The sequence below is a fragment of the Mytilus californianus genome, unplaced genomic scaffold (assembly GCF_021869535.1).
Source record: "Mytilus californianus isolate M0D057914Y unplaced genomic scaffold, xbMytCali1.0.p SCAF_6, whole genome shotgun sequence".
Taxonomy (NCBI): domain Eukaryota; kingdom Metazoa; phylum Mollusca; class Bivalvia; order Mytilida; family Mytilidae; genus Mytilus; species Mytilus californianus.
Genome location: NW_026262712.1, coordinates 98,770,140 through 98,795,321, shown reverse-complemented (window position 1 = coordinate 98,795,321; position 25,182 = coordinate 98,770,140). Strand labels below are relative to the sequence as shown.

At 31.9% G+C, this 25,182-nt stretch overlaps 1 protein-coding gene and 1 long non-coding RNA gene across 4 annotated transcripts in view; both read right to left on the bottom strand.

The window, feature by feature from the left end:
- Nucleotides 1–5,360: 5,360 nt before the first annotated feature.
- The window catches only part of LOC127706845 (cytochrome P450 3A13-like), a 40,868-nt gene continuing 21,046 nt past the window's right edge, over nt 5,361–25,182 (bottom strand). For all 3 annotated transcript variants that reach the window (XM_052211563.1, XM_052211561.1, XM_052211562.1), the window contains exons 6-14: nt 23,602–23,690; nt 22,599–22,753; nt 21,444–21,565; nt 18,165–18,270; nt 14,789–14,952; nt 13,205–13,293; nt 11,658–11,795; nt 6,390–6,552; nt 5,361–5,696 (exon numbers count right to left, since the gene is read on the bottom strand). In XM_052211563.1, the coding sequence (XP_052067523.1) occupies nt 5,610–5,696; nt 6,390–6,552; nt 11,658–11,795; nt 13,205–13,293; nt 14,789–14,952; nt 18,165–18,270; nt 21,444–21,565; nt 22,599–22,753; nt 23,602–23,690 (1,113 nt within the window). In that variant the 3' untranslated portion in view covers nt 5,361–5,609. The remainder of the gene's footprint in view (nt 5,697–6,389; nt 6,553–11,657; nt 11,796–13,204; nt 13,294–14,788; nt 14,953–18,164; nt 18,271–21,443; nt 21,566–22,598; nt 22,754–23,601; nt 23,691–25,182) is intronic.
- On the bottom strand, nt 14,959–18,158 carry LOC127706846 (uncharacterized). Its single transcript, XR_007984587.1, has 3 exons — nt 17,343–18,158; nt 17,079–17,298; nt 14,959–17,012 (listed from the first exon to the last, which is right to left on the bottom strand). It is a non-coding gene; the product is annotated as an uncharacterized LOC127706846 (long non-coding RNA).

Genomic DNA, 25,182 nt, shown 5'->3' with positions numbered 1-25,182 from the left:
TGTTTAAATTATATGTATGCCCTGTGAGTTCAATCATTCAATATTGCAATAGAAATTACAGATATGAACTGAAAAATTATGAAAAAAGATAGGATATGTTGTATAAATTCTCGACGGGAATGCCCTATGCACACAAGAAAATATCTACAGCAAAGGAATTGTGATATGCACCCAAGAAAATACCCAAAGCAAAGGAATTGTGCTTTTTCTGCTGTTCTTCATCTCAAAGTCACAGTGATGTATTCAATATACATGATATAGAGCAAACTCTCACCAAACTTCATATATATGACAGTCCCTATTACTCATGCTGAGTTGATTTTTTTGTGAGATGTGAATCTTGCCACATCTGTACATTGAAGAACACTACTGTATGATGATATAAATAAAATAAAAATACATCTAGCTAAGAAATCTAACAAAGCATTGTATTGAGAAATGAAAACTATATCCTATTACAGATACTGAAAATGACATTTATATATATATACTGTAAATTCAGAAATTATTGCGTTCATTTATTATTGCGATTTTTGAAGAATGGACAAAAATGCTAGATTTATTATTGCGATTTCAGGAAAATCTGCATACAGATGAATGTATTATTATTGCAATACTCGATCAGTTGCATTAATATATTATTCGTTATAATAAAAACGTCACATTAATTTCTGCATTTACAGTATATACAAATATATTGATTATCCAGAAGAAGAAAGGTGTTGCCTGACTAACAATAGCTATATTTTATTTGCTCTTTTGGTCCAGTGGTCTAAGGCACTTGACACAGTTCAAGAAGTATTTATTGCTGTTGACATTTTAGGTCTACCTATATACAAAATGACCTGATGAAATTGTAGTGGGATGCAATCTGGAACTTTTTACCTCACAATGTATGGATGCTTGCCTATTTTGAAGTTGTTCATGGTCCAACTGTTACAGAATTTCTGATTTTCAAGCAAAAATTATAGGTGCTTTAAATTTTTCTGTAGAAATCTAAAGATTTCCTTTTTTACTATAACCATATCCGTTTCACAAGGTATTTTTTCATCAGCAATGAGCTAACTGTTACTCTAGATTCTATGCAACATTTAACAAGAGGCTTTCTTCAAACTTCATCATTAACAATCAGTTACTGTAACTCTAAATTCTATACAACATTTAACAAGAGGCTTTCATAAAACTTCATCATTAACAATCAGTTACTGTAACTCTAGATTCTATACAACATTTAACAAGAGGCTTTCATAAAACTTCATCATTAACAATCAGTTACTGTAACTCCAGATTCTATACAACATTTAACAAGAGGCTTTCTTCAAACTTCGTCAGCAGCGATCAATTAACAGTAACTTGAGGAATGCTGATATGAAATACAGCAGCTGTTTTGTACTAATCATTTTGTATATCATCTTTGATGTTTTCTAACTCATTTGTATAAGTGTCTATGATAAATTGAGTAATCAAAAATGTTCATCCCAGTATTTTTGGGTTTCATGTTTTTTTTATAATCTTCGGTCTTTGTGAAGTGTTTTGTCTTTTTCTTTAGACATGTTTTTTTTTTTTTTTTCTTCAACTCAGGTTTCCTCCTTGGTATCTTCTTCCTATTTTTGAGGATTTGATGTAGTTCTTAATCTTCATAAAACCCAAGTACAAATATCGGAATTGGACAAGATGGGTAAGGCTAAAAGTAAAATAACATAAAATACCGTACTCAAAGGAAATTCAAAAAGGAAAGTCCCTTATCAAATGGCAAAATCAAAAGCTAAAACACATCAAACGAATGGAAAACAACTGTCATATTCCTGACTTGGTACAGGCATTTCCTTATGTAGAACATATTGGATTAAATCTGTTTTATAGCTAGATTTATAAAAACCAATGTCCACATATATTGTTCAATTTCGAAAAAAATATCTTCAAATGAGAGTTTCTGCCTGACTGGTAACCATCACCATAGTTGACAATGATCTATTGGTACAAAATAGACTAAACCCCTCAGTTTTCATGAAATTTGGTACAAGTTAACAGCACGAGAAGAGGATAAAACGTTTCGATCGTGAATATCACAGGTCTAAGCGTAATCTGACGGATACTGTTTATTTCCTTGGGTAACTAATATTCTAATCATGTACACATATAAACAAAAGATAATCACTGCAAGTGGTTTTCAAACAGTGTGTCCAATGTTTCTGAAAGGCTAAGAAATCATTGATATGACAACATCCTACCATATTTTTTGTAAATAATTTCATGTCTCCTAATTTTCAATTCGAATCAAGAGTCAATCTGAGGTCTGAGATCCTGGACAAATACTTTGCATTAGTACAAAATGTGAAGCCTGGTTTCTATGATGAGTTTAAAAATGTATTTACAACCAATGGGTCGATTCCACTGCTTGTGGAGGTTTCCTCCCCGAGTGTATCGCAAGCCCAGTAGTCAGAACTTTTTCGAAATTTTGGGTTCTCAATGCTTTTCAACTACGTATTTTTTTTTGGTCCTTTTAGCTATTTTATTCGAGCATCTTACAAATGTATGAGTTTGAATATCCCTTTGGCATATATCGCCTCTCTTTCACTAACGAGCCTTTTGTAGACAAAAAAAAACCGCGTCTGGCGTTCAAAATAGTAAGCCTGGTATCTATGATGAGTTTATTTATTAATCTTTGGTGAGATTTACATACCAACTTAAATATTTGGGGAAAGCTTGTACAATTTAACCTATTATAAGAAAATGATGATTCCTATGTGAATTATTGGTCTAGGTTGAGGTCTCTTCAACAAGAGAAGATTGATGTCTTACTTGGAATTTCCAATTAGCAACTATGATATCTAGATTATGTTCAAGCTTTGAAGTCACCGATATCTTAAAATATATTATTTTCATAAAGGACGTAACCAGTGCAGTTCAACAGCTTTTTCGCAAATTATGTCACTTTGGCATATTATTCATTCTTCAATGTGTGACTTGCAATTATATATGGGCTATGGATGTAATTTAGAAAATATAAAATCATTCCTTCGAAAGTCACTCTTTCCTAATTTCAAGCTTACATAACATTTATTTATATTAGCATCAAAAATCAGTTCTAAGATACGAAGTTCTCAAAAGTCATATAACGTAGGGTGAGCTGGGATCAACATAGGTTTTAGTCCTATGTATGAGAATACATCTAGCTGAGTTCAATCGCCGAAAATAGCTAATTATAATCTATATATATCAGCCATCAGTGACATTGGTAAGTATTTCACACATATTCGGGACATGATATATATGGGTATGAACATATGGCTTTGTACTGGATTTTCATGGGTTAGTTCACAAGGTACGCAAGAGGACATGTCACCACACAAAGACAAAATATTATGACACTTATTCTCCCAGTATTTGTTCTTACAATAAAAATGCAGAATGCTTATCAGAGAAGTAGCCTATACCAAATCAAACGGGGAATCGAATCAAGGACTTGCATAACATGGGGCGGGCATTATTTCAAGAGACCATTTATTAAATAAAGTTGCATCGGAATTTCATTTATCAAATAGTGGATAACTAACTTTAATGAGTGTTTACAACCACTAGTCGATGACACTGCTTGTGGAGGTTTCATACCCAATCACTAGACCGGTGGTCAGCACTTTTGTGTTTACATGAAATATCATTGATATCAGAGACATATATGTCTCTGTTGATATATTCATTGTCTGTATTTGCTGTTAGTAAAATGAATTATTCGAAACACTAACTAAAGGTTATTCTACCAACAGGTATATTTTCCCTTATAATAAGCATATTTGGCACAACTTTTAGGAACTTTTGGATTTTAATGCTCTGCAACTTCGTATTTGATTTGGGTTTCTCAACTGTTTTTGATTCGAGCGCGACTTATGAGTCCAAGTTATGTAAAAAAAAAAGAACGCAAAGTGTACAAAATAGTAAGCCTGTTATTTTTTATGAGATTATACAATTATATAACGTGATACAAGAATGCATTTACAGAAGAATAATAGCAATCCACCAATATAGTATGTTATTCTTTAACTTCCGGTTACCTTATTTCATGATTCATTGCCATATGTTAAATAAGTTTTCCATTCGTGTTTATAATTAGTTCTTAAAAGTATCAAGTGACCTACAGTCATACAGAAAACTAAGTAGATTGATGGATGTTTTAGGGGCAAAAGTATAAGCCACCAAAATGAAGTCACCCGATGTTAATGTCATGCTCCACTGACTTCTGTTGAATTTGAAATTCAAATTTCTTACATACTGTTTAGCTTGCAAGTAAGGAATAAAGTGTTAAAGCAAAATTTTACTTTTGATTTTTTTGATTTATTTGATTTAATTCTTTAAAGATAAGATTTGTTTGCTGTGCTTTGAGGTTTCGTCTAAATTCTATAAAACGTTCATTCTGTAATTTGAGCCATTAACGATTGCACAATTATGAACCTGGTATCTATAATGAGTATGTTTACAACCACTGGGTCGATGCCACTGCTGGTGGAGGTTTTCTCCCTGAGATTATCACCAGCTCAGTATTCAGCACTTCTGTGTTGACATGAATTATCATTTTTATGGTCTTATTTATAAATTACCTATTTTCAAACTTTGAATTGTTCTAAATACTCAAGATTTTCTACCCCATGGAATAGATTACTTTAGCTGTATTTGGCGAAACCTTTCAGAATTTGTCTTCTCCGTGATCTTTAACTTTGTATTTTGTTTGGCCTTTTAGTTTTTATACAAGCGTCACTGACGAGTCTTTCATAGACGGAACGCGCGTCTGGCGTACAACATTTAAAGCCTGGTATCTTTGATGAGTGTGTACCCTTCTTTTAAGGTGGTACCTAACACTACAGGGAGATAACTCTGTAAAAATCAGCTAAGCGTTTTAATTACGTTGTATTGTTAAGGAAATACTAAGCTTCTCAATGATCAAAATTAGTGTTTGTCAAACTGCTATATAACCAATGAAATTTTTCTGATAAAGTGGTTGGTTCAAATTTTTTGAAACTTTTATGTTTTTGTCAAAGGGTCAAAGTAAACATTTTGTCAAAATTTTATGAAAATTAAACGAGCCAAATTAATATTAGTCAAGGTGTTGGGTACCACCTTAAAGGACTTTTTTATGTGTCTTCACAAAAAACAAGTCCATCTCCTCATTACTCAAACAAAACAAAATTACTGAAAACGACTTCTAAATGAATTTCAAAATTTGTCCAAATATGTCCTTGCATTTCGCAGGTGTAAAATCCTTTCGGCCTGGTTTTACTAAAATAATATGGAAGGAACACATATACTGTATCGGAAGTTTGTCCACAGCATTGGGCACTATTCCTGTCATAAATAAGAAATTTCAATAGTAGTGAAAAAGCTTTAATAAACAATTGTTTTTAATGTAAAAACTATGGATCATAATGAAGATGATTGTCTTTGATATGATTGCATGTATTTATATTCCAGCCGTCTCATTTGTATTTTATACAAACATACATATATATACAATGCATGCAGTTTACCAATGAAACGTGCATTACATACTATTACCCCTTTTGTAAAGTAATTCATGGTACACTAACATTAATTTACACTATATAACTGTTTTAAGTTTACAGATCACACATTCTTCTGTCAACTGTGAGCCACAACCCATTCTCTGGTCTCAAATAAAATGTCTTTGCTAAAGTGGGTGGATCCTAGAAAGGAGAAAAATATCAAAATATACTATATGCTATTTTTCAATCCGTTCACATTGTCCTCAGTATATGAATAGGTTAAGTTTTGTAAACATGACTTATGTTGTTTTCCGTGAAATGCCAATTAAAAAGAATACATTTTTTTTTGGCAGGGACTATTTAAAATACACATATATTTCGTTCAAATTGCAGCAAAGTGAAAAATACCGCAATATTGTTGTTAGTTTTTTTATGTCTAAATCATATGCCTGGAGAAACAAAAGATAAAACAATTAAGAACCTGCTTTTTTGAATGGTGTCTTTTATAATTTCATGTATGCTTGTTTTTGACATGCAGGTTATTGGAACAGTATAATATCGTCTTGAAAAGAATGCCCCCCTGACGTTTTTTATTTGAAATGTATTGGAGGAAGGGGATGTAAAACTGTATGAAAAATGTAGTAAAAAACCAAGAACTTGCAAATAATTTTCCAGTTGTGTTTTGAGAGGCATGGGTTCAAGATGGATGCTACACAAATTTAATGCAATGTAAAGGAAAGGCCAGAAGGATCACAAAATATTAAGGAAACATTTAAAATGTATATTACATACCCTTTTATTCACATCTATAAGAATTATTATCAATATCCGTAATGTATTAATTACACTGCGATTATGTACATATTTACTAACATTTAGTATACTGTTACTCACATTTTGCTTTGAGCTAAGTGAAAACTTATACTTCTGGATTAAAGATACAACAGCTACTTTCACAGCTAGTTTAGCATATGATTGTCCAAAACAATCTCTTGGGCCAGCACCAAAAGGTATGAAAGACATTGGATGTCGTTTCGAGACGTTTTCCTTTCTAAATCTGAAAAATAAGAGAAAGGTTGCATATAAAAATAGAAAGATTTGGTATGATTTCCAAAGAGACAACTCTCCACTATATCATGCTTTCGTTTGGATTGATATCAAAAACACTGTCACACGCATATTTCTATACTTTTCTCTTAGATTAAAAAAAAACGTTTTCTTAAACTGGGGATTTATGGACGAAGTTGCAAGTCTTGCCTTTCGCATGTACAAGAATTACGGACATTTCAAGGCGAGATAACTCGTGTTACTTTTCTATTCTGGTTCCCATCTTGTTCTCATCGTCTGGTGACCAGTAGATAAGAATAGATAACTCCCCTAAACGAACGCCCCGCCAATAGATGTCACTTTGACGTTATGCCTATAGGGTAATTTATGATATTATACAAATATAGCCTTTGTATGAGGTCGATACAAGGATATATTGACCTGAAAGAAGTATATTGACTGAGGACGAAGTCCGAGGTCGATATACTTCTTTGGGTCGATATATCCTGTATTGACCTCATACAAAGGCTATATTTGTTATATTATTAATTTTCGACCATATTTGCATCAAAATCGTCATTTGATTTTGTTGGAATTTTATAGATATTATATTGTCTCCTTGACAATAACAACATATTAGTTGTTATTTCATTTACTTTTTTTTGTTTGTTTGACATCTTATGTATTTGAAAAAAAAATTTGTCAAATAATCGATCACAGATGTCATTTGTTTCAAAACGTTGAACAATATCCTGAAATTCATTACATGACGTCACAAAGTATATCGGTTTTTAGATATTCTAAAAATAACCGTGCAATATGCATTTTGCTGTGCAATATGCTTTTTGCTATCCGCCGTTTTCTCTCTACCTTCGAAAATATAGTTTAACATGTGACTATCCCTAAACGAATCAAATTTGTTAAAATATACGAATTAATAATATTAGCAGTTATACGATAATTCCGAACGCAGTTAGATTTAAGAAAGAAACCCCGCGTACACTATACACAGATGAATGATGAAGAAATTGCCGATAGAAAAGAAATAATTAAAAAAACAAAAGTTTTGCATGCCCTATGATGATCTATGATGTAGAAAGAATATTTACTGTTAACGATGGTTCAAAAGAGATACGTTTGTTTACATGTTATTATATTTCCTATATTTATAATATATGTATATCTCTTGATCAATACTTTTAAAAAAAAAAATTTCTTAATCTAGTAAATTTTCTTATTGTATGAAATTTGTAACCCTGTTTATACTACATACGACCTTTTCGGAAGCTTTAAGATAGTCCAAATAATTTATCATCGGTGTTTCTGATTTTAACAAGTTCAATAAAAGAAACATTTTAAAGCCGCAGGCAAACTGATCTATCCTTGTATATTTCTTTTTAATTGAATTAGATGAAAATCCAATATACAAATCCTTTCAACATCAAGCAGGCTTGAGTATTATCTAGATTATTATTACTTCCATGGTTTTATATAAAAAAAAATAGCATTTAACTCTTCAACGTGATTCTGGAAAAGGATAGACAATTTATGAATATGACGAAGACATAATCTTTCAATCAGTTTAATTGAAGTGTGGAGCTGGCATGTCAGTTGTTGCTAATAGTCCTTTAGTGTATTTATCATGTATCATTGTCATTTTGCTTAGTGAAGTGTCTTTTGTTATCTATTCTGACATCGGACTCGGACTTTCTTTTAAACTGAGTTTTACTGTGCGTATTGCTGTGTTTTGTTTATTCTACATAGGCTAGAGGTATAGAGGGAGGGTTGAAATCTCATAAAACATATAAATAAAAGCTACAGAAAGGCAATATCATAAATATGACAAGATGTACATTACTGTCAATTTTAGATTTTATTTGATATGGATAGGTCACATGTATTCGATATTGACATTGTATAAGCCAGATGTATACTCCATGCTGAATTTTATTTGATCAAGGTAACACGTAAAATCATTAACACCTGTGGATTAAATTGTAATATTTTTCTGTCCACTAGGAACATAAAATTTACATAATTCACTACCCTTAATTAGACATAGATATCAGTAAATAAAACCGCAGACTTTCTCCTTAAAGTTTAGTGGTTTGTACATATATTGAAGGTGTGCATGTGGTCAGGGTTTAATATTTGCTCTTTTGGGAGATAGTTGAAGTTATTTTAAAATAACACCATGCATCTGCGGGGGCATCATTTGTGTCTCCCAGACACAATTAAATCTCAGATAAAGTTCTACATTATCTTTGTTATGATACAGTTACTTCAGAGTGAAGTGCGGGGCATCACTTTGTCTAGTTAATTTTATAATTTTTTGTTGTTGTAATTAATCTTATTTGAAAATATTCGTTCATATTTCAGCCGTATCTCAATTTTATTTTGACTTTATAAAATTAGTTTATATGTGTTACCCTATATTCGTATGTGTAGAATACTCTTAAACATAAGAATAGAGGGCAACATACATACATTATTATTGTTAAATCGCATTGATAAGAGTTTGAACACTTTAGACAAGGTAAAAAAGTTGATGTGAAAAGACTATTTTGGAATTATATATTAATATCAAAAAATAAAAAAGGGGGTCTCCCAACAAGCTCTTGTGCATGGACTACTATATTTTCAATATAATACTTAAATGATAAGATAAAATAGTAACATATGGTATTGAATAGTGATACAGCACCGGAAAGGATTTGCCGTGGCACCATGGGACGCTTATACAATATACTATGTAAATATTGACACATTCGTGTTAATATGTTAGCTGAGATCGATAATTATGGAGCTTTTCTTAAAAAGGACTTCGTTGTTTTTCGTCATTTGTATTATTAAACGACATTTTATGAATAAACTAAACAAGGATTTGTATAGTACTATACAAATCCTTGTACTAAACAATAAGATTAATGTATGAAGGAGAACATAAAGATAGCATATCTAGCATGCTATGATATCTTACTGTATACATTCAAAATACTTGCATTTACTTCTTTGATCATTTCTTAAAATATTAAGAATAATATTCCCTATACCTTTTCATTATACAAAACTTGTATGAAATTTTGTATGTTTTGAATAACATTAAAAATTGCACGTTGTCACCTTTTCTTTTCTATTTCAATTTAGTTTTTCAGATTTCGTAGACATTTTTTTTCAATAATACAATCATGCAATTGTGTATTCAAATATTTGATAATAATAATATAATTTACTCAAATCAAAATAAGATTAATTAGACAGAGCCCTTTAAAAAAAAACAAACAAAAAAAAACACTTTTTGCAAAGTTTTCTTCAAGATGTCAACAAAACCACACTACTTTTAAAATTTTGATGTTTAAAGAACTCTTTGGTATAATAGAAATTAATATATTGTTTAAAACCTAACTAGATATTAAAATGATGGATGTAATTAGAAAAGAAGTTCACATCATAAAAATGAGAATTTAACTAAATAACAAGACCAATTTGTCTTTGAATACGGTCAATCTTAGTTGAATGAATATACATCGCATTCATAAATAATGAAGTTTCACTTTCAAATGCTTAGGGACAACAGTAAACATTATTTTAAAATGACGATTCTTATACCATTTTATAAAAAAATTATTTGCCAGTACTGTATAATTTGTTAATTTGATTTACAATAAAAAATGAATTTAATATGATTTTTTATAAAATATGCATACCTCGTAATTTAACATATCTCAACCAAAAGAGAACCCGGCGTTCAACATGATAGGGACACCAGTAAATATCAAGATAAAGTGGATTTTATTACACCATTTCAAAGCTAAAAAATTGGTGAGATCTCTATAATTTATTAATTTTATATGAGATTTATAAAATAGACACAGTATTCGTTTATTTAGCTAGTGGTCATAATTCCCCATAGACAATAACGTTAAAATTTTTTCAATGATTACGGTTCTCTGTGTGGTAGCTGATAAAGCCATCCAGCTGAGCTGTCCGCAATTCTTGAGTATGATATTTATTTTGAACTATACATTATGTAAGGTATCCAATCTGACTGTTTCACTTTGATCAACTTTATTTTATATTCAGTGATTTAGGAATCCGTCAACAGTTCCAGCATGAAGCATAATTTGCAATACAAATGCTACATTAAATCTAATACGGGACGAATATTTCACAATAGAGGGTAACCTAGGTGTCGTATGTTATTTCCAGTACTATATAGTTGTTTAAAGTAAAAAATACCCCCAAATATAATTATGCAATGAAATATTGTGTCGGTAAATAAGTTTACTGAATATATCTTTAAATACTATTGTTTTATAACCGCTAGTTGTGTAAAGTACACAATATAAAATGTCATATATTCATAATAAGTGACCTATGTGGTCTTAGGAAATAAAAAAATGTTTTAAAAGTGAAACAGAGCTTTTTTCTCGTAATATGGGTAATGGAGAATGAGTTTGATTTTATAAGAATTCTTAACTACATAGCTAATTAAAAAAGACGTAATTTGGTTTCGTTGTTATAACTTTTTTGTAATTCCACTATAGTCAGTACTTTAATTGTCAGTGTGTGTGTTGACCAGGAATACCAGTTTTCATTGACCAATCCAGGAGGTTCGATACTTTTTCTCACCTATATACAAAAACCCATTCATCCCCTATTCACCTTATAAATATCCGTTATATATTTTCAGTACCAGGTTAATAACATTTCAGCGTCAAGTTCTATATATTTCAGTTAGGTTACATAATTATACATATATTTCAGTGTCAGGTTACATTTACATATATTTCAGTGTCAGGTTACAAATACATATATTTCAGTGTCATGTTATACATATTTCAGTGTAAAGTTTTATATATTTCAGTGTCAGGTTACGCTGATATATTGCAGTGTCAGGTTATATATATTTCAATTTCAGATTATATATATTTTCAGTGTCAAGTTCTATATACATGTATTTCAGTGTCAGGTTATATTGCCTCATTGGCACGCATACCACATCTTCTTATTTCTATATGTATTTAATTATATTTTCAGTGTTAAGTTCTATATATTTCAGTGTCAGGTCAGGTTATATAGTGTCAAGATATATATTTCAGTGTTATGACATACCTGTCAGGATCAAACTTTTCAGGATTAGGAAAGTTATCTTTATTTCTGTGAATAGCATATATCGGGAACTGAATTTCAGTTCCTTTAGGAAATTTGATTCCTTTAATGACTGTATCTTCTCCTACCGCTCTACCATACCTACAATTGATTATGATCTGCTAGTTAACAAATCATTGCTGACTTCGTGAAGTATACTCTTAAATGTTGCCTATTTGACAACCTTTTCCCCCAAGCATTATATAGAAATGTAATTGACACTCATATAGTTAATGCGTTGTAATATACAGTTTGTACACCAAGTAACACCAAAGACTGTCTAACCTAACAAAGACATAATTTACCCATTAAATCGTATATCATGATTTCTGATTATATCGTTTGTTGAACCCCGAATCCCATCATTCTCCAAAATGCACTATCCCTCAAAGGCTGTTGTCAGGGATTATTCTAGCTTACATTTGTTTATTTTAAGTCTTTTTTCTCGCTTTCGATTTTAAGTAAACTATTTTATGTTGCACTGTAACACCACTGTCCCAAGTTAGGGTTAGGGGAAGGTGTGGCGCCAGCAAACATGTTTAACCCCGCCACATTCTGTATGTGCTTGTCCCAAGTCAGGAGCCTGTAATTTAGTGGTTGTCGTTCAGTGCTGTATATCATACTTGTTTTTCGTTTACCGGTATTGTTTTGTACATAAATCAGGCCGTTAGTTTTCTCGTTTGAATTGTTTTACATTTGGCATTTCATAGCTTACTATGCCTATGTGTTTTGCTCATTGTTGAAGGCCACACGGTGACATATAGTTGTTAAATTCTATGACATTTGGTCTCTGGTGGAGAGTTGTCTAATCGGCAACCATACCACATCTTATTTACTAGTATATATAGATCTGTATCAAGTTAAAAATTCAAGAATCATTTGTTGAAATGTTGATATGTATATTCATTAGTTTGTTTATTAAAAGATCATCGGAGCACTTGTTATATGAATATGTATTTTACGGCATAAACTAAAGAATTTTGATTTAGTTACTTGTGGGCATGGTGTACTGACGTTTGTTCCCACTGTATTATTTCCATTTATCGCATGAGTTTTGCATGAATAAATCCTGTTTTGGTTTAATTAAAGGCATATTTGAGGTAAATAGTTTGCATTTAGTAATCTTTATGTGTGGTGCATTGTTTGCTTTGAAATTAAAAGTAATTTCCAGTATTTTCCCCACGCAATATGCTTTTACAGCCGAATCTGTAGTTTAATTTAAAGCATATTCTGTCATAAATGTCATAAATGTATTTAAAGTCTTACACTCGGATTAATTTTATTTTGATTTTAAATGGTTATAGAATTTGTGTTGCTAATTCAACTTTAAAGAGACGAAAACAGTAAAATAAATATATTTATATGAATGAACTTTCCAGTCCAGTGAAAAGCAGAAAAAAAACATTGCAATACTCGTCAAAGAATTTAAGTCAAATCTAAATGAGTTGCATTCCACTAACCCCCTCAGTGCCATTCCAGTCCTGGTTAGCTAAACTAAACGTTCGACTTACCTGAGATAAGTAGGAAATAAACGTAATGTTTCATTCAGAACCATATCTAAGTATTGTAGATTATCTATCTCATGATATGACATATTTTCCTGAAGAAAATAATTAAATCAATATACCCAACTTAAAAAATCTATTAAATGATACCGTCTTTCTCTAGTTTTTTGTCATTGGCATATAAAATGAACAGGAACAAAGGTACTTTTTGTAACTTGCTAACAAAGAAAAGGTTCCAGATATTTTGCTGTCTACTATAAATTTATTGTTTTTGTTAGTGTAGCCTCGGGTGTTACCTTTAAACCTTTAATATCTGTTTGATAAGATACGTTTGAAAGATGTTCTACGTTTTTCTTTCTTTAGAAGCGAAGCGGCTGCAACTACTAGTTAAGGATGTACACCTCTGAGGAGTCAAACATTTCTAAAATTAAACCTTTTTTCTTAACCTGATTTTTGGGTTTATATGACTGTAAGAAAGTAATTGATGAAGAAAAAATCATATGGTGGTGCACTTCTTTTTTTGCTACGGCCATTTGAAAGTACCCTATTTTTAATGATTTCCCCATTTTTAAATTTTTAACCATTTTTGGGCTATTATCATGAAAAAAAAATCACAATTTCACAATCAAACATTTTTTCATACTTTCCCTTAAGATGAAGTGGACCAATCTGAATAAATTTATCTTTAAAAAACTATAGGTTGGTGTTAATTATAGAAAGTTTATTAAAATGTTGATGCTTTTTCGTGTCAAATTTGTAAATTTCTGATTTTTCTAAAAAAAAATTAAGAACAAAAAGCAGAGGATTTCAACTTCTTTGTTATAAATGATTGAAAAAATAAATATCTAAGAATTTTGAAAAAAAATGATATGGGATGTATATATTTTGATAAAATCATTTCTTTGTACCCCTCACCCATTTTCTCAACATTTTGGCTGATGACACTGACCGGATTGGTTAATGAAAATTTTATTACTCAAAAACTACTTATTGTAAGTATACATTTTTTTTTCACAGAGTTAATTTGATTATGATATTTTTTAAATTTATTGATATTCTCCACTAAGTGTATCACATGTTTATGAAATAATTTCCGAACGAGATTTCAACGAGACTGAAACATTAGAAGACGATAGTAGTGTATCATACTACTTTGAGGAAACACGGGTGGGGGTTATTTCGTGCATTTATATGGTTATAAGTGAAAATGAATGAAACAAAATATACAATATATACCAAAAACTAAACCCTGAGAAATGCAATTTGAGAACCACATTTTATACTTTTATGTAATGAATTATCCAAACTTCCAAAACTATATCTACGACAGAATGTAGTCAAAGTTTTTCTGTAATTTGTAATAACGAAATTCCCGTCGACTTAATAATTTACCACTTAAACATAAATCTTGTTCGTTAAAATCTAAAATGTCACTATGCATATACATGTAGACACAGTCATATGTGAACGAGTTTATGAAATAAATACCCCGCAAGAAGGTTGAAGAGACATCAGCGTCATCAGCGTCCAATTCAAAACGAATGTTAACAATAGGAAACGTTACATCGTCTCTTTTGTCTATATACTTACAGAAGATAGATTATTAGATATTTCTGAAACTACTTTATCTTGACAGCCCGGATGTTTGGCGAGACAATATAATGTAAACACAACGGTACTAGCTGTCGTATCGTAGCCAGCCAGAAAAAAGAATAAACAATTTGCAACGATCTCTGTTTCTGACAGTCTGTAATCTGCAAAATAAACGGTTAAATTATCAATAACAAATTAGAAAAAAAAACAGTTATGCACACACTGGCAGGACTGTACCATAGTATTATTAAACAGTTTTCGGATACACATTCATTCACATTTAGTATGTAACATTATAAATCAATAAATTATAAAATATATAACATAATTCAATTTAACAGCACGTAGTTCTTGAATTGTCATTAAAAATAATTACCATGTTTTGAATTTCATAGGACGCATCAATGACGTTTTTTTTAAATAAATTATATATCAAATAATTTGTGTTTTTTCAATAAAATTGAGAATGGAAATGGGGAATATGTCAAAGAAACAACAACCCGACCAAAGAGCAGACAACAGCCGAAGGCCACCAATGGGTCTTCAATGCAGCGAGAAAATCCCGCACCGGAGGTGGTCCTCAGCTGGCCCCTAAATAAAATTGTGTGCTAGTTCACTGGAAATGGACGTCACACTAAACTCCAAAACATATAAATGAACTAAAATTAAAAAACATACTAGACTAATAAAGGCCATGCAGAGGCTCCTGGCTTGGGACAGGCGCAAAAATGCGGCGGGGTTAAACATGTTTTGTGAGATATCAACCCTCCCCCTATACCTCTAGCCAATGTAGAATAAAGAAACACATAGCAATACGCACAGTAAAACTCAGTTTAAAAGAAGTCTGAGTCCGATGTTAGAATAGGTAACAAAAGAAACTAAGCAAAATGACAATGATACATAAATGAACAAAGGACTACTAGCAGTTACTGACATGCCAGCTCCAGACCTCAATTAAACTGATTGAAAGATTATGTCTTCATCATATGAAAATCAAGTACAATCCCTCCCGTTAGGGGTTTAGTATCATATTACCATCATAAAATATATGAGAAGAACATAACCCGTATCATGCCAACAACTGGTTTTAGAATAAATGTGTTTATTTCCGATGCAAAGACCCTATGAGTGAATCAATATTAATACCAAAATATGCAACCCTTAATGACTTGACAACAGTAAATCCATTATATCATAGTTTCCGGCATAAATTATCTATCAAAATGTCCAGTAAATGAGAGTGTATGACTGTCTTTCCACGATGATAAACAAATTTCTTTATCGTGTTATGTAACACGTATTTTATGAAATAACAAGGATGGTCGATTTTTAACTTATCAAAATTTCAAATGGGTTTTATGTCAATTGCAATGCATTATACGATAAACATTCAGATTATATTGAAAATTGAACAGAAAAAAGTAGTAATTATTAGAACTCTTGACATATTAAACATTAATACATAATATATGCTATTTTCACATGCAAGCAGAGTTTATAAAGTCACATTGACATACTTGTTCACGCAAATCAGTAGGAGATTGACATGTTTTAAAAGGGAGTAATATACATATACATGTAAGCTTAAGAAATATATATATATATATATATATAATATATATTGCCATGGTGCTGTCTTTTTTTTTCAACTTTTGATTTTTTTATATCTCCTTTTGGTATCTTCTGTTTCTTGGTCACTCGCCAAATGGTATCTTCGGAGAAAAGAGACAACTGGTCATTATCTTTTGGAATGTGGAATGTATTTTATCAATTGTAAATATTCCTATTTTTAAAATTGTCAAGTCCGATCTAGAGAAGCAGTAAATGATCTTTTCTGTAACTTAGTCCGCGCATAAATCAAATACACCGCTCAGTTCGCGCATAAATCAAGTACAACGATCAGTCCGCGCATAAATCAAGTACACCGATCAGTATAGAACCTTTTTACCAGAATCAACCGTTCTAATTAAAACATTTTATTGAACACCTAAGTTACTAAACATACACATGTACTTTTCTCACTCTCATGTTTCCTAATCATTATGTTTATTTATCATATTTTAGTATTATGAAAGTAAGAGTTAAATCGTTTGTTAACGTTCCTTATTAGAAATGTATTTGCATGGCGGAAGTGGATCAATATAAGGGTCATACTTTTTTTTATGTGTTTTGCTTTTCTAATTTATCTTATACAGTAACCTACTTTGTCTTATACAGTAACCTACTTTATCTTATACAGTAACCTACTTTGTCTTATACAGTAACCAACTTTGTCTTATACAGTAACCTACTTTGTCTTATACAGTAACCTACTTTGGGTTATACAGTAACCTACTTTGTCTTATACAGTAACCTACTTTGTCTTATACAGTAACCTACTTTGTCTTATACAGTAACCTACTTTGGGTTATACAGTAACCTACTTTGTCTTATACAGTAACCTACTTTGGGTTATACAGTAACCTACTTTGTCTTATACAGTAACCTACTTTGTCTTATACAGTAACCTACTTTGGGTTATACAGTAACCTACATTGTCTTATACAGTAACCTACTTTGTCTTATACAGTAACCTACTTTGAGTTATATAAAAATAAGAAGATGTGGTATGATTGTCAATGAGACAACTCTCCACCAGAGACCAAATGACATAGACGTTAACAACTATAGGCCACTGAACGGCCTTCAACAATAAGCAAAAGACATTCCGCATAGTAAGTTATAAAAGGCCTCGAAATGAAAAATGTAAAACAATTCAAACGAGAAAACCAACGGCCTGATTTATTTACAAAACAATAAACAAAGAACAAATATGATATATCGGAACAAAAGACAACCATTGAATTACAGGCTCCTGGCTTGGGACAGGCACATACAAATTATTAATAAAATATCCCCATAACTGTTTCGAATTCCCCTTTCAAAAGTCGTTTGTAAAAGATTTATCGTCACCGTGATAAAGATACACAATATCATAAATCATAAACAATATCAATGCACAAAATATTTGGAGTCTTAAAGCATCTTTCAAATAAATTATAAGCTACAGTGTAAATATTGCAACATTTTACTATACATGTACTCTTATGCCATTTTTTCAGTAACTATTGCAGGCTGTAAAAACTAAAGATAATGCAAACATTTTAAACTGACTGCAATGAATATTTTTGAATGAATGGCTGTCAATTAGGTTTGCATATAAAAAATAAGGATATTGGTACGAATGCCAACGAGACATCTATCAACCAGAGTCGAAATGACGTGTTTGTAAGCAACTAAAGGTCACTGTACGGACTTCAGTAATGAACAAAACCCGTACCGTATTGTAACCAACGGCCTCATTTATGATAAAACAAAAACAAAAATACTTAACCTGAAGCCATATTAGCGGCTGATTTTGTTGTATTGTTTTGACTATCTACTATGACTGAACGTCTTCTACTGCTAGTCATTATAAACGATAGTAAATCTGTTCGTACCTATAATACAAACAATTACTATGTAAGAAAACAATTATTGTGTACTACAAACAATTACTATGTAATACAAACAATTACTATGTAAGAAAACAATGATTGTGTACTACAAACAATTACTATGTAATACAAACAACTATGTGATACAAATTAATATATGTAATACAAACAATTACTATGTAATACAAACAATTACTATGTAATACAAAGAATTACTATGTAATAACTTCGTCACACACGTCACTATCATACAAACAGTTACTTTGTAATAACTTCTCCTAAATTCTTAAAGTTGCAATAATGACACAATATTATTATGTTCTTTCGTGAGCTAATAAAACATGGCAATCATGAAGTAATATAGTCTTCTAGAACGATACCACGTGTTTATTTTTTTATTATTATCCCCCCTCAATTTGTATACACTGCAGTTTTTATAAGCTGCATGTAAAATGCAGGTAATTAAAAGATTAAAAATTTGATGGGTACACTTAGATCATCTGATAATTAGGTAATATAAAAAAATCCTTTAAGGTTGTACATAATCGGTCACTAATATATACATATACAGACTGTTTGCACTTTTATAAAATTGTTAGCACTTTATAGCATTGTAATTTCAGTTTATTATAAATTTCCAGTACCTAAGAATCAAAGCAATATTTTGAAATATTCTCAGGCTAAATTTTGTGACTCCGAATCGCGTCCATTTAATATGTCACTATGTTCTACTGCTATTTTCCTAACTTCGAATAATTAAACTTGATGCAACATTTGTCTTTGACTTTCCATTAAATAATATAACGCCTGTTAGGACTTTTTTGCATACCTAGACATCAATGGATAGACATGTATATTTCTTTTTTACAAATGTATAATATAGAGTTCTCCCAAATAATTATGATTGACACTTGGGAATACATTAATTGATCAAAGTCCTTCTCAGATTGTAATGAGCGCGCATGATTTAACAAACGTCACATACAAACATTTCGGTTCACAATCAAAACCCAATCTATCCCAACAGTAATGATCTATCCCTACAATAATAATATATCCATATAGTACTGTTCTATCCCTACAGTTATGCTCTATCCCTACAGCAAGGTTATATCCCTACAGTAATGTTCTATCCCTACAGTACTGTTCTATCCCTACAGTAATGTTCTATCCCTACAGCAATGCTCTATCCCTACAGAAATGTTCTTTCCCTACAGTAATGCTCTATCCCTACAGTAAGTTCTATCCCTACAGCAATGTTCTATCCCGCCAGTAATGCTCTATCCCTACAGTCTATCCCTACAGTAATGTTCTATCCCCAGTAATGTTCTATCCCTAAAGGTATGCTCTATCCCTACAGTAATGCTCTATCCCTACAGTAATGTTCTATCCCTACAGTACTGTTCTATCCCTACAGTAATATTTTATCCCTACAGTAATGCTCTATCCCTACAGTAATGTTCTATCCCTACAGTAATGCTATATCCCTACAGACTATCCCTACAGTAATGCTCTATCCCTACAGTACTATTCTATCCCTACAGTAATGCTCTATCCCTACAGAAATGTTCTATTCCTACAGTACTGTTCTATCCCTACAGTAATGCTCTATCCCTACATTAATGTTCTATCCCTACAGTACTATTCTATCCCTACAGAAATGTTCTATCCCTACAGTACTGTTCTATTCCTACAGTAATGTTCTATCCCTACAGTAATGTTCTATCCCCACAGTAATGCTCTATCCATACAGCAATGGTCTATCCGTACAGTAATGTTCTATCCCGACAGTAATGTTCTATCCTACAATAATGCTCTATCCTTACAGTAATGGTCTATCCGTACAGTAATGTTCTATCCCTACAGTACTGTTCCATCTCTACATCAATGCTCTATCCCTACATTAATGTTCTGTCTCTACAGTACTATTCTATCCCAACAGTAATGTTCTATCCCTACAGTAATGCTCTATCCCTACAGTAATGCTCTATCCCTACAGTAATGTTTTATCCCTACAGTACTGTTCTATCCCTACAGTACTGCTCTATCCCTACAGTAATGCTCTATCCCTACGGTAATGTTTTATCCCTACAGTACTGTTCCATCTCTACATCAATGATCTATCCCTACAGTACTGTTCGATCCCTACAGTAATATCTATCCCTACAGTACTGTTATATCCTTACATCAATGTTCTATCCCTACAGTACTGTTCTATCCCAACAGTATTGCTCTATCCCTACAGTAATGTTCTATCCCTACAGTAATGTTCTATCCCTACAGTACTGTTCTATCTGTTCTATCCCTACAGTAATGCTCTATCCCTACAGTAATGCTCTGTCCCTACAGTAATGTTCTATCCCTACAGTAATGTTCTATCCCTACAGTACTGTTCTATCCCTACAGTTATGTTCTATTCCTACAGTTATGTTCTATCCCTACAGTAATGCTCTATCCCTACAGTAATGCTCTGTCCCTACAGTAATGTTATATCCTTACAGTAATGCTCTTTCCCTACAGTAATGCTCTATCCCTACAGTAATGCTCTATCCCTACAGTAATGCTCTGTCCCTACAGTAATGTTCTATCCTTACAGTAATGGTATATCCCTACAGTAATGTTCTATCCCTACAGTAATGTTCTATTCCTACAGTACTGTTCTATCCCTACAGTTATGTTCTATCCCTAGAGTAATGTTCTATCCCTACAGTAATGCTCTATCCCTACAGTTATGCTCTATCCCTACAGTAATGCTCTATCCCTACAGTAATATTCTATCCCTAAAGTAATGTTCCATCCCTACAGTAATGTTCTATGTCTACAGTAATGCTCTATCCCTACAGGAATGGTCTATCCCTACAGTAAAATTCTATCCTTACAGTAATGTTCTATCCCGACAGTAATGCTCTATCCCTACAGTAATGTTATATCCTTACAGTAATGCTCTTTCCCTACAGTAATGCTCTATCCCTACAGTAATGCTCTATCCCTACAGTAATGCTCTGTCCCTACAGTAATGTTCTATCCTTACAGTAATGGTATATCCCTACAGTAATGCTCTATCCCTACAGTAATGTTCTATCCCTACAGTAATGTTCTATCCCTACAGTAATGCTCTATCCCTACAGTAATGCTCTATCCCTACATTAATGTTCTTTCCCCACAGTAATGCTCACCCCTTCCGTATGTCTCTTTTTCATCTTCTTTGTAACAAGGTTTGTCAGAAACTTCCTGACATCGGCTGGGATTGCGTTGTAACTGAATGCAGAAAATATCTTTGACATCGCTGGACATACAGCTGAAAATACATAACAATAGTATAAGTGTATGCAACAGTAGTTTAGAAAAAGATACAATGCAAGGTAACATACAAAAAAGAGAGAATCGCATGAACTTCAAAGGAACGAGACCTCTTGCATCTCCTGCTCTAGATGATGCTTCATCCCATGCGATTCAACACTCAGTCAAAATGTCACAATCGGGAATAGGACACATATTCTGGTATCTAAAGATCTAATACCGCGATAATATATCACTAGACACAGACCCTACGTATCGGTCAACCGATTCTTGGTGGGGTCTACACGTGTCAATATGAGTAGTTCTTCCTCATAACTATGTTAGAGCAGTTTTTGTTTAAGATCACACCCTGTTAAAGAAGTCCGCAGTGTGAACATGCACGAACATGTCATATTTTCAATTTGTTTCTGTAATTAAAAATAACAGGGAAGTGAACATTGTATGATTCATTTATTCCTGAGTACTTCAAGAAGCAATTTCTTATAATGCCCGGGGAATTTAACTACAACCATCGTCGTCATCGTCCTCTTCCGGCTCCTCCTCCTCCTCCTCTGTATCATTATAATGTTGATTAGTGTAGTAAAGAACCAGACAATTATTCATTAAATCGGATTTAGTTGCAAAGTTCATGCCAAACGTATTGTATCAAACCGTATTACAGAATCGTTATATAATATCAACATTTTGATTAATCAACCTCATGACATCCGACGATTGTCGATGAGCACGTGACCCATTCACAGAAGAATCGATGTTGTCAACGCTTGGCTTACAATGTAAACCAGCCTAGACTAAGGATTGGTATGTGAATCTCCTTTTGTTAGAAAAAAAATACTTTAGTATATATCATGACTTCATCAACGGCAATGAATACAAGCAATGAATAACATGTTGCTTGAAAAGACATATATGTAAAATTGTGAAAAAATATTGATGAAACTTTTTTTAATTTTAATATTACTAAGGTTGCTCCGTAAGCTTTCTGTAAGGTTTATAATACCTCTAGGTTTCTCATAAATTAATGTTCATACCACAAGCCACTGCAGGTCTTGCTATTCCTGCCGTTCCAGCCATCCATCCTTTCTTTATCATATTGACAGTCTTGTCGTCTCTATCTTTATAGGAATTCACATTATATCCAAATAAACTATTACACAGTGAGTCAACAGAAAATGCCAAACATAACCTACAATCACGTTAATGAAAATATTGCATTAAAAAAATCCTAGATCATTTAACTTATATTTAGTACATACTTATATATACCCCATCTTTTTTACACAAAAACAAGTGTGCATTTCATTTTTAATTATTTCCCCCTTTTATCGTTACATTTAAGAGTTTGTTTTAACTTCAGAACTTAAATGTCAACAACTTTTACATACATGTATACTTCTTTTATTTATTTTTTTAATCTTTTTTTTCTTTTGAGACTTTGTCTTTATTTTCCCATGTACATGTATGCACTGTATTGTCAACAGAATACTTCAATGTTCCTTATTTCGTTTCCATGACGAGGGCGATATTTGATATATTGATTACATTCTTATGCTACGGTACTAACATTATTTATAGCATATCTTTATTAAATTCTTCGTTGATAAATTAAGAAATTGTTCAAAAACTAAAGTGTTATCCCCTCATGCAAAGTTGACCTTCAATTGATTTGGCAATTTGTTACGGTCTCTTCTTGTACTATAGCTCCTGAAGTGTTTAAGTATATTTATACCATCCCTGTTTTATCAAATTGTTAGGTTTGGTTAAACCTGATGAAGTTTAATCCAGACAAGATTCTCGGGCGCACAAAATGTGAAGTTTAATCCAGACAAGTGTCTCGGGCGCACAAAATGTGAAGTTTAATCCAGACAAGTGTCTCGGGCGCACAAATTTTATTAAGTGGTATTGTGAGATTTTTTCAGCGTAAACCAGGGTCTATACCTCACTGATTTTGGCAGTCTTGTGTTATGTCTCATATTAATGTTTATATCTCACAGTTCCTTATATCAAAGCTATTAATATTTGATGTATTCTTACTCTTGAAAGTCAAAATCATTCTCTGCTGTTAACTTCTCTTCAATGTTTTGTATCAGGTGCTCGGTTGACTGTAACACTTTCCCTGTTATCTGTTGACAAAGGAAAGGGATTCATTCAATCACATTTTTTTGTAGGTTAATTTCTTTCAATGGTGCAGGCCAAACATGTATCAAATTAAACTTAGACATTGTTTAAAAAGTGATGCGCGCCAAAACTGCTGCGCTTAAAGTGCTCTCTTTGGATTCACTCTGTCAGAGCCAAACAAGAAGCAATAACAAATTAATAAACATAGGAAGCTCACATTGAAATTAGTATTTATATTCAACATTTTCCGAACCCTTTGTTACTTGTCACTCATCTATGGTATGATTGCCAATGAGACAACTCTTCATCAGAGACCAAATGACATTGAAGTTTACAATTATTGGTCATCATACGGCCTTCAATAATGAGCAAAACCCATACCGCATGCATCTAGGTTATCTCAAAAGTTTTGTGTCGGTGTCTATTCCCATTCTCAGTTTATTATGCATTAAAAATATTACTTTTTCAAATAACTTACGTTAATTGTGTTTAATATTTTTGTCTATTGTATTCTACAAGAGCATTTTAGTTTTAATATATATTTTTACTTTTCTAATAAGGAACATTTTACAACAAATGGTATAAAATATATAAATAATCATTAAACAAATATTATCTACAACATTTGATCCTACTATCAGTTAGGTTTGCAATTCTGAATAAAAAGAGATGTAGGGTATATACGTCAATGGGACAGTAACTTTGTTCGGTACCTCTTTTGTCAATGGAATAACACAACGTACAATAAAGTTCAGAACACATATTGCTTCTATACTGTTAGATCAATTCTAACATCTTTTATTTAAACAGATTTTTTTTTTTGAAGTTCCATTTAAAGCACGCGATACTCTTTTTTGTCAATTTCCTCGAATTGTTTGTGTAACAATCTTCTTGATAATCTTCGATAAATACAATTAAGTGGTTTTTATTTATTGTGTAATCTAGTTTATCACGTTATGTACTTCCCTATGATTAATGTAAATGGATAACGTTTCTTAATGTATGTGAATATGATAATGTGATAATGAATCCGAAAACTAGTTGTAACTGAAGATTTTAATTATAATACCTCATTGTTAAGATTTAAGGAAAGTATTTGAAGTCGATAATAAAATAATTGTTTGCATGATAGAAACTATTATATAAACAAGGAAGTTAACGGTAAAATATCATTTAAAGGTGTAAATAGATATTTTATTATTACGTGTAAAGATATAATACATTGAAAATCCTAAAGTTTAAATCCTACCTACTATGACGGCTTTGGTTATATTAATGTCCTGTTTTGTTTGATGCTCTCAATTTTTTTTTTATTTCGGACAATAACGTACTTTATAATCTAAGTTGTTCTCTTGAGAATACGTTTACTTTGTAGATGATGACCTTTAGAAATCTCCTGTTCTTAGGGAATGTTTTCTCTCCCTTTTTATGCTTCATTTACGTATACCGTTATTTTTTTATAGTATTCATGCATTGTAATGAAGTGCTAATAGTTCA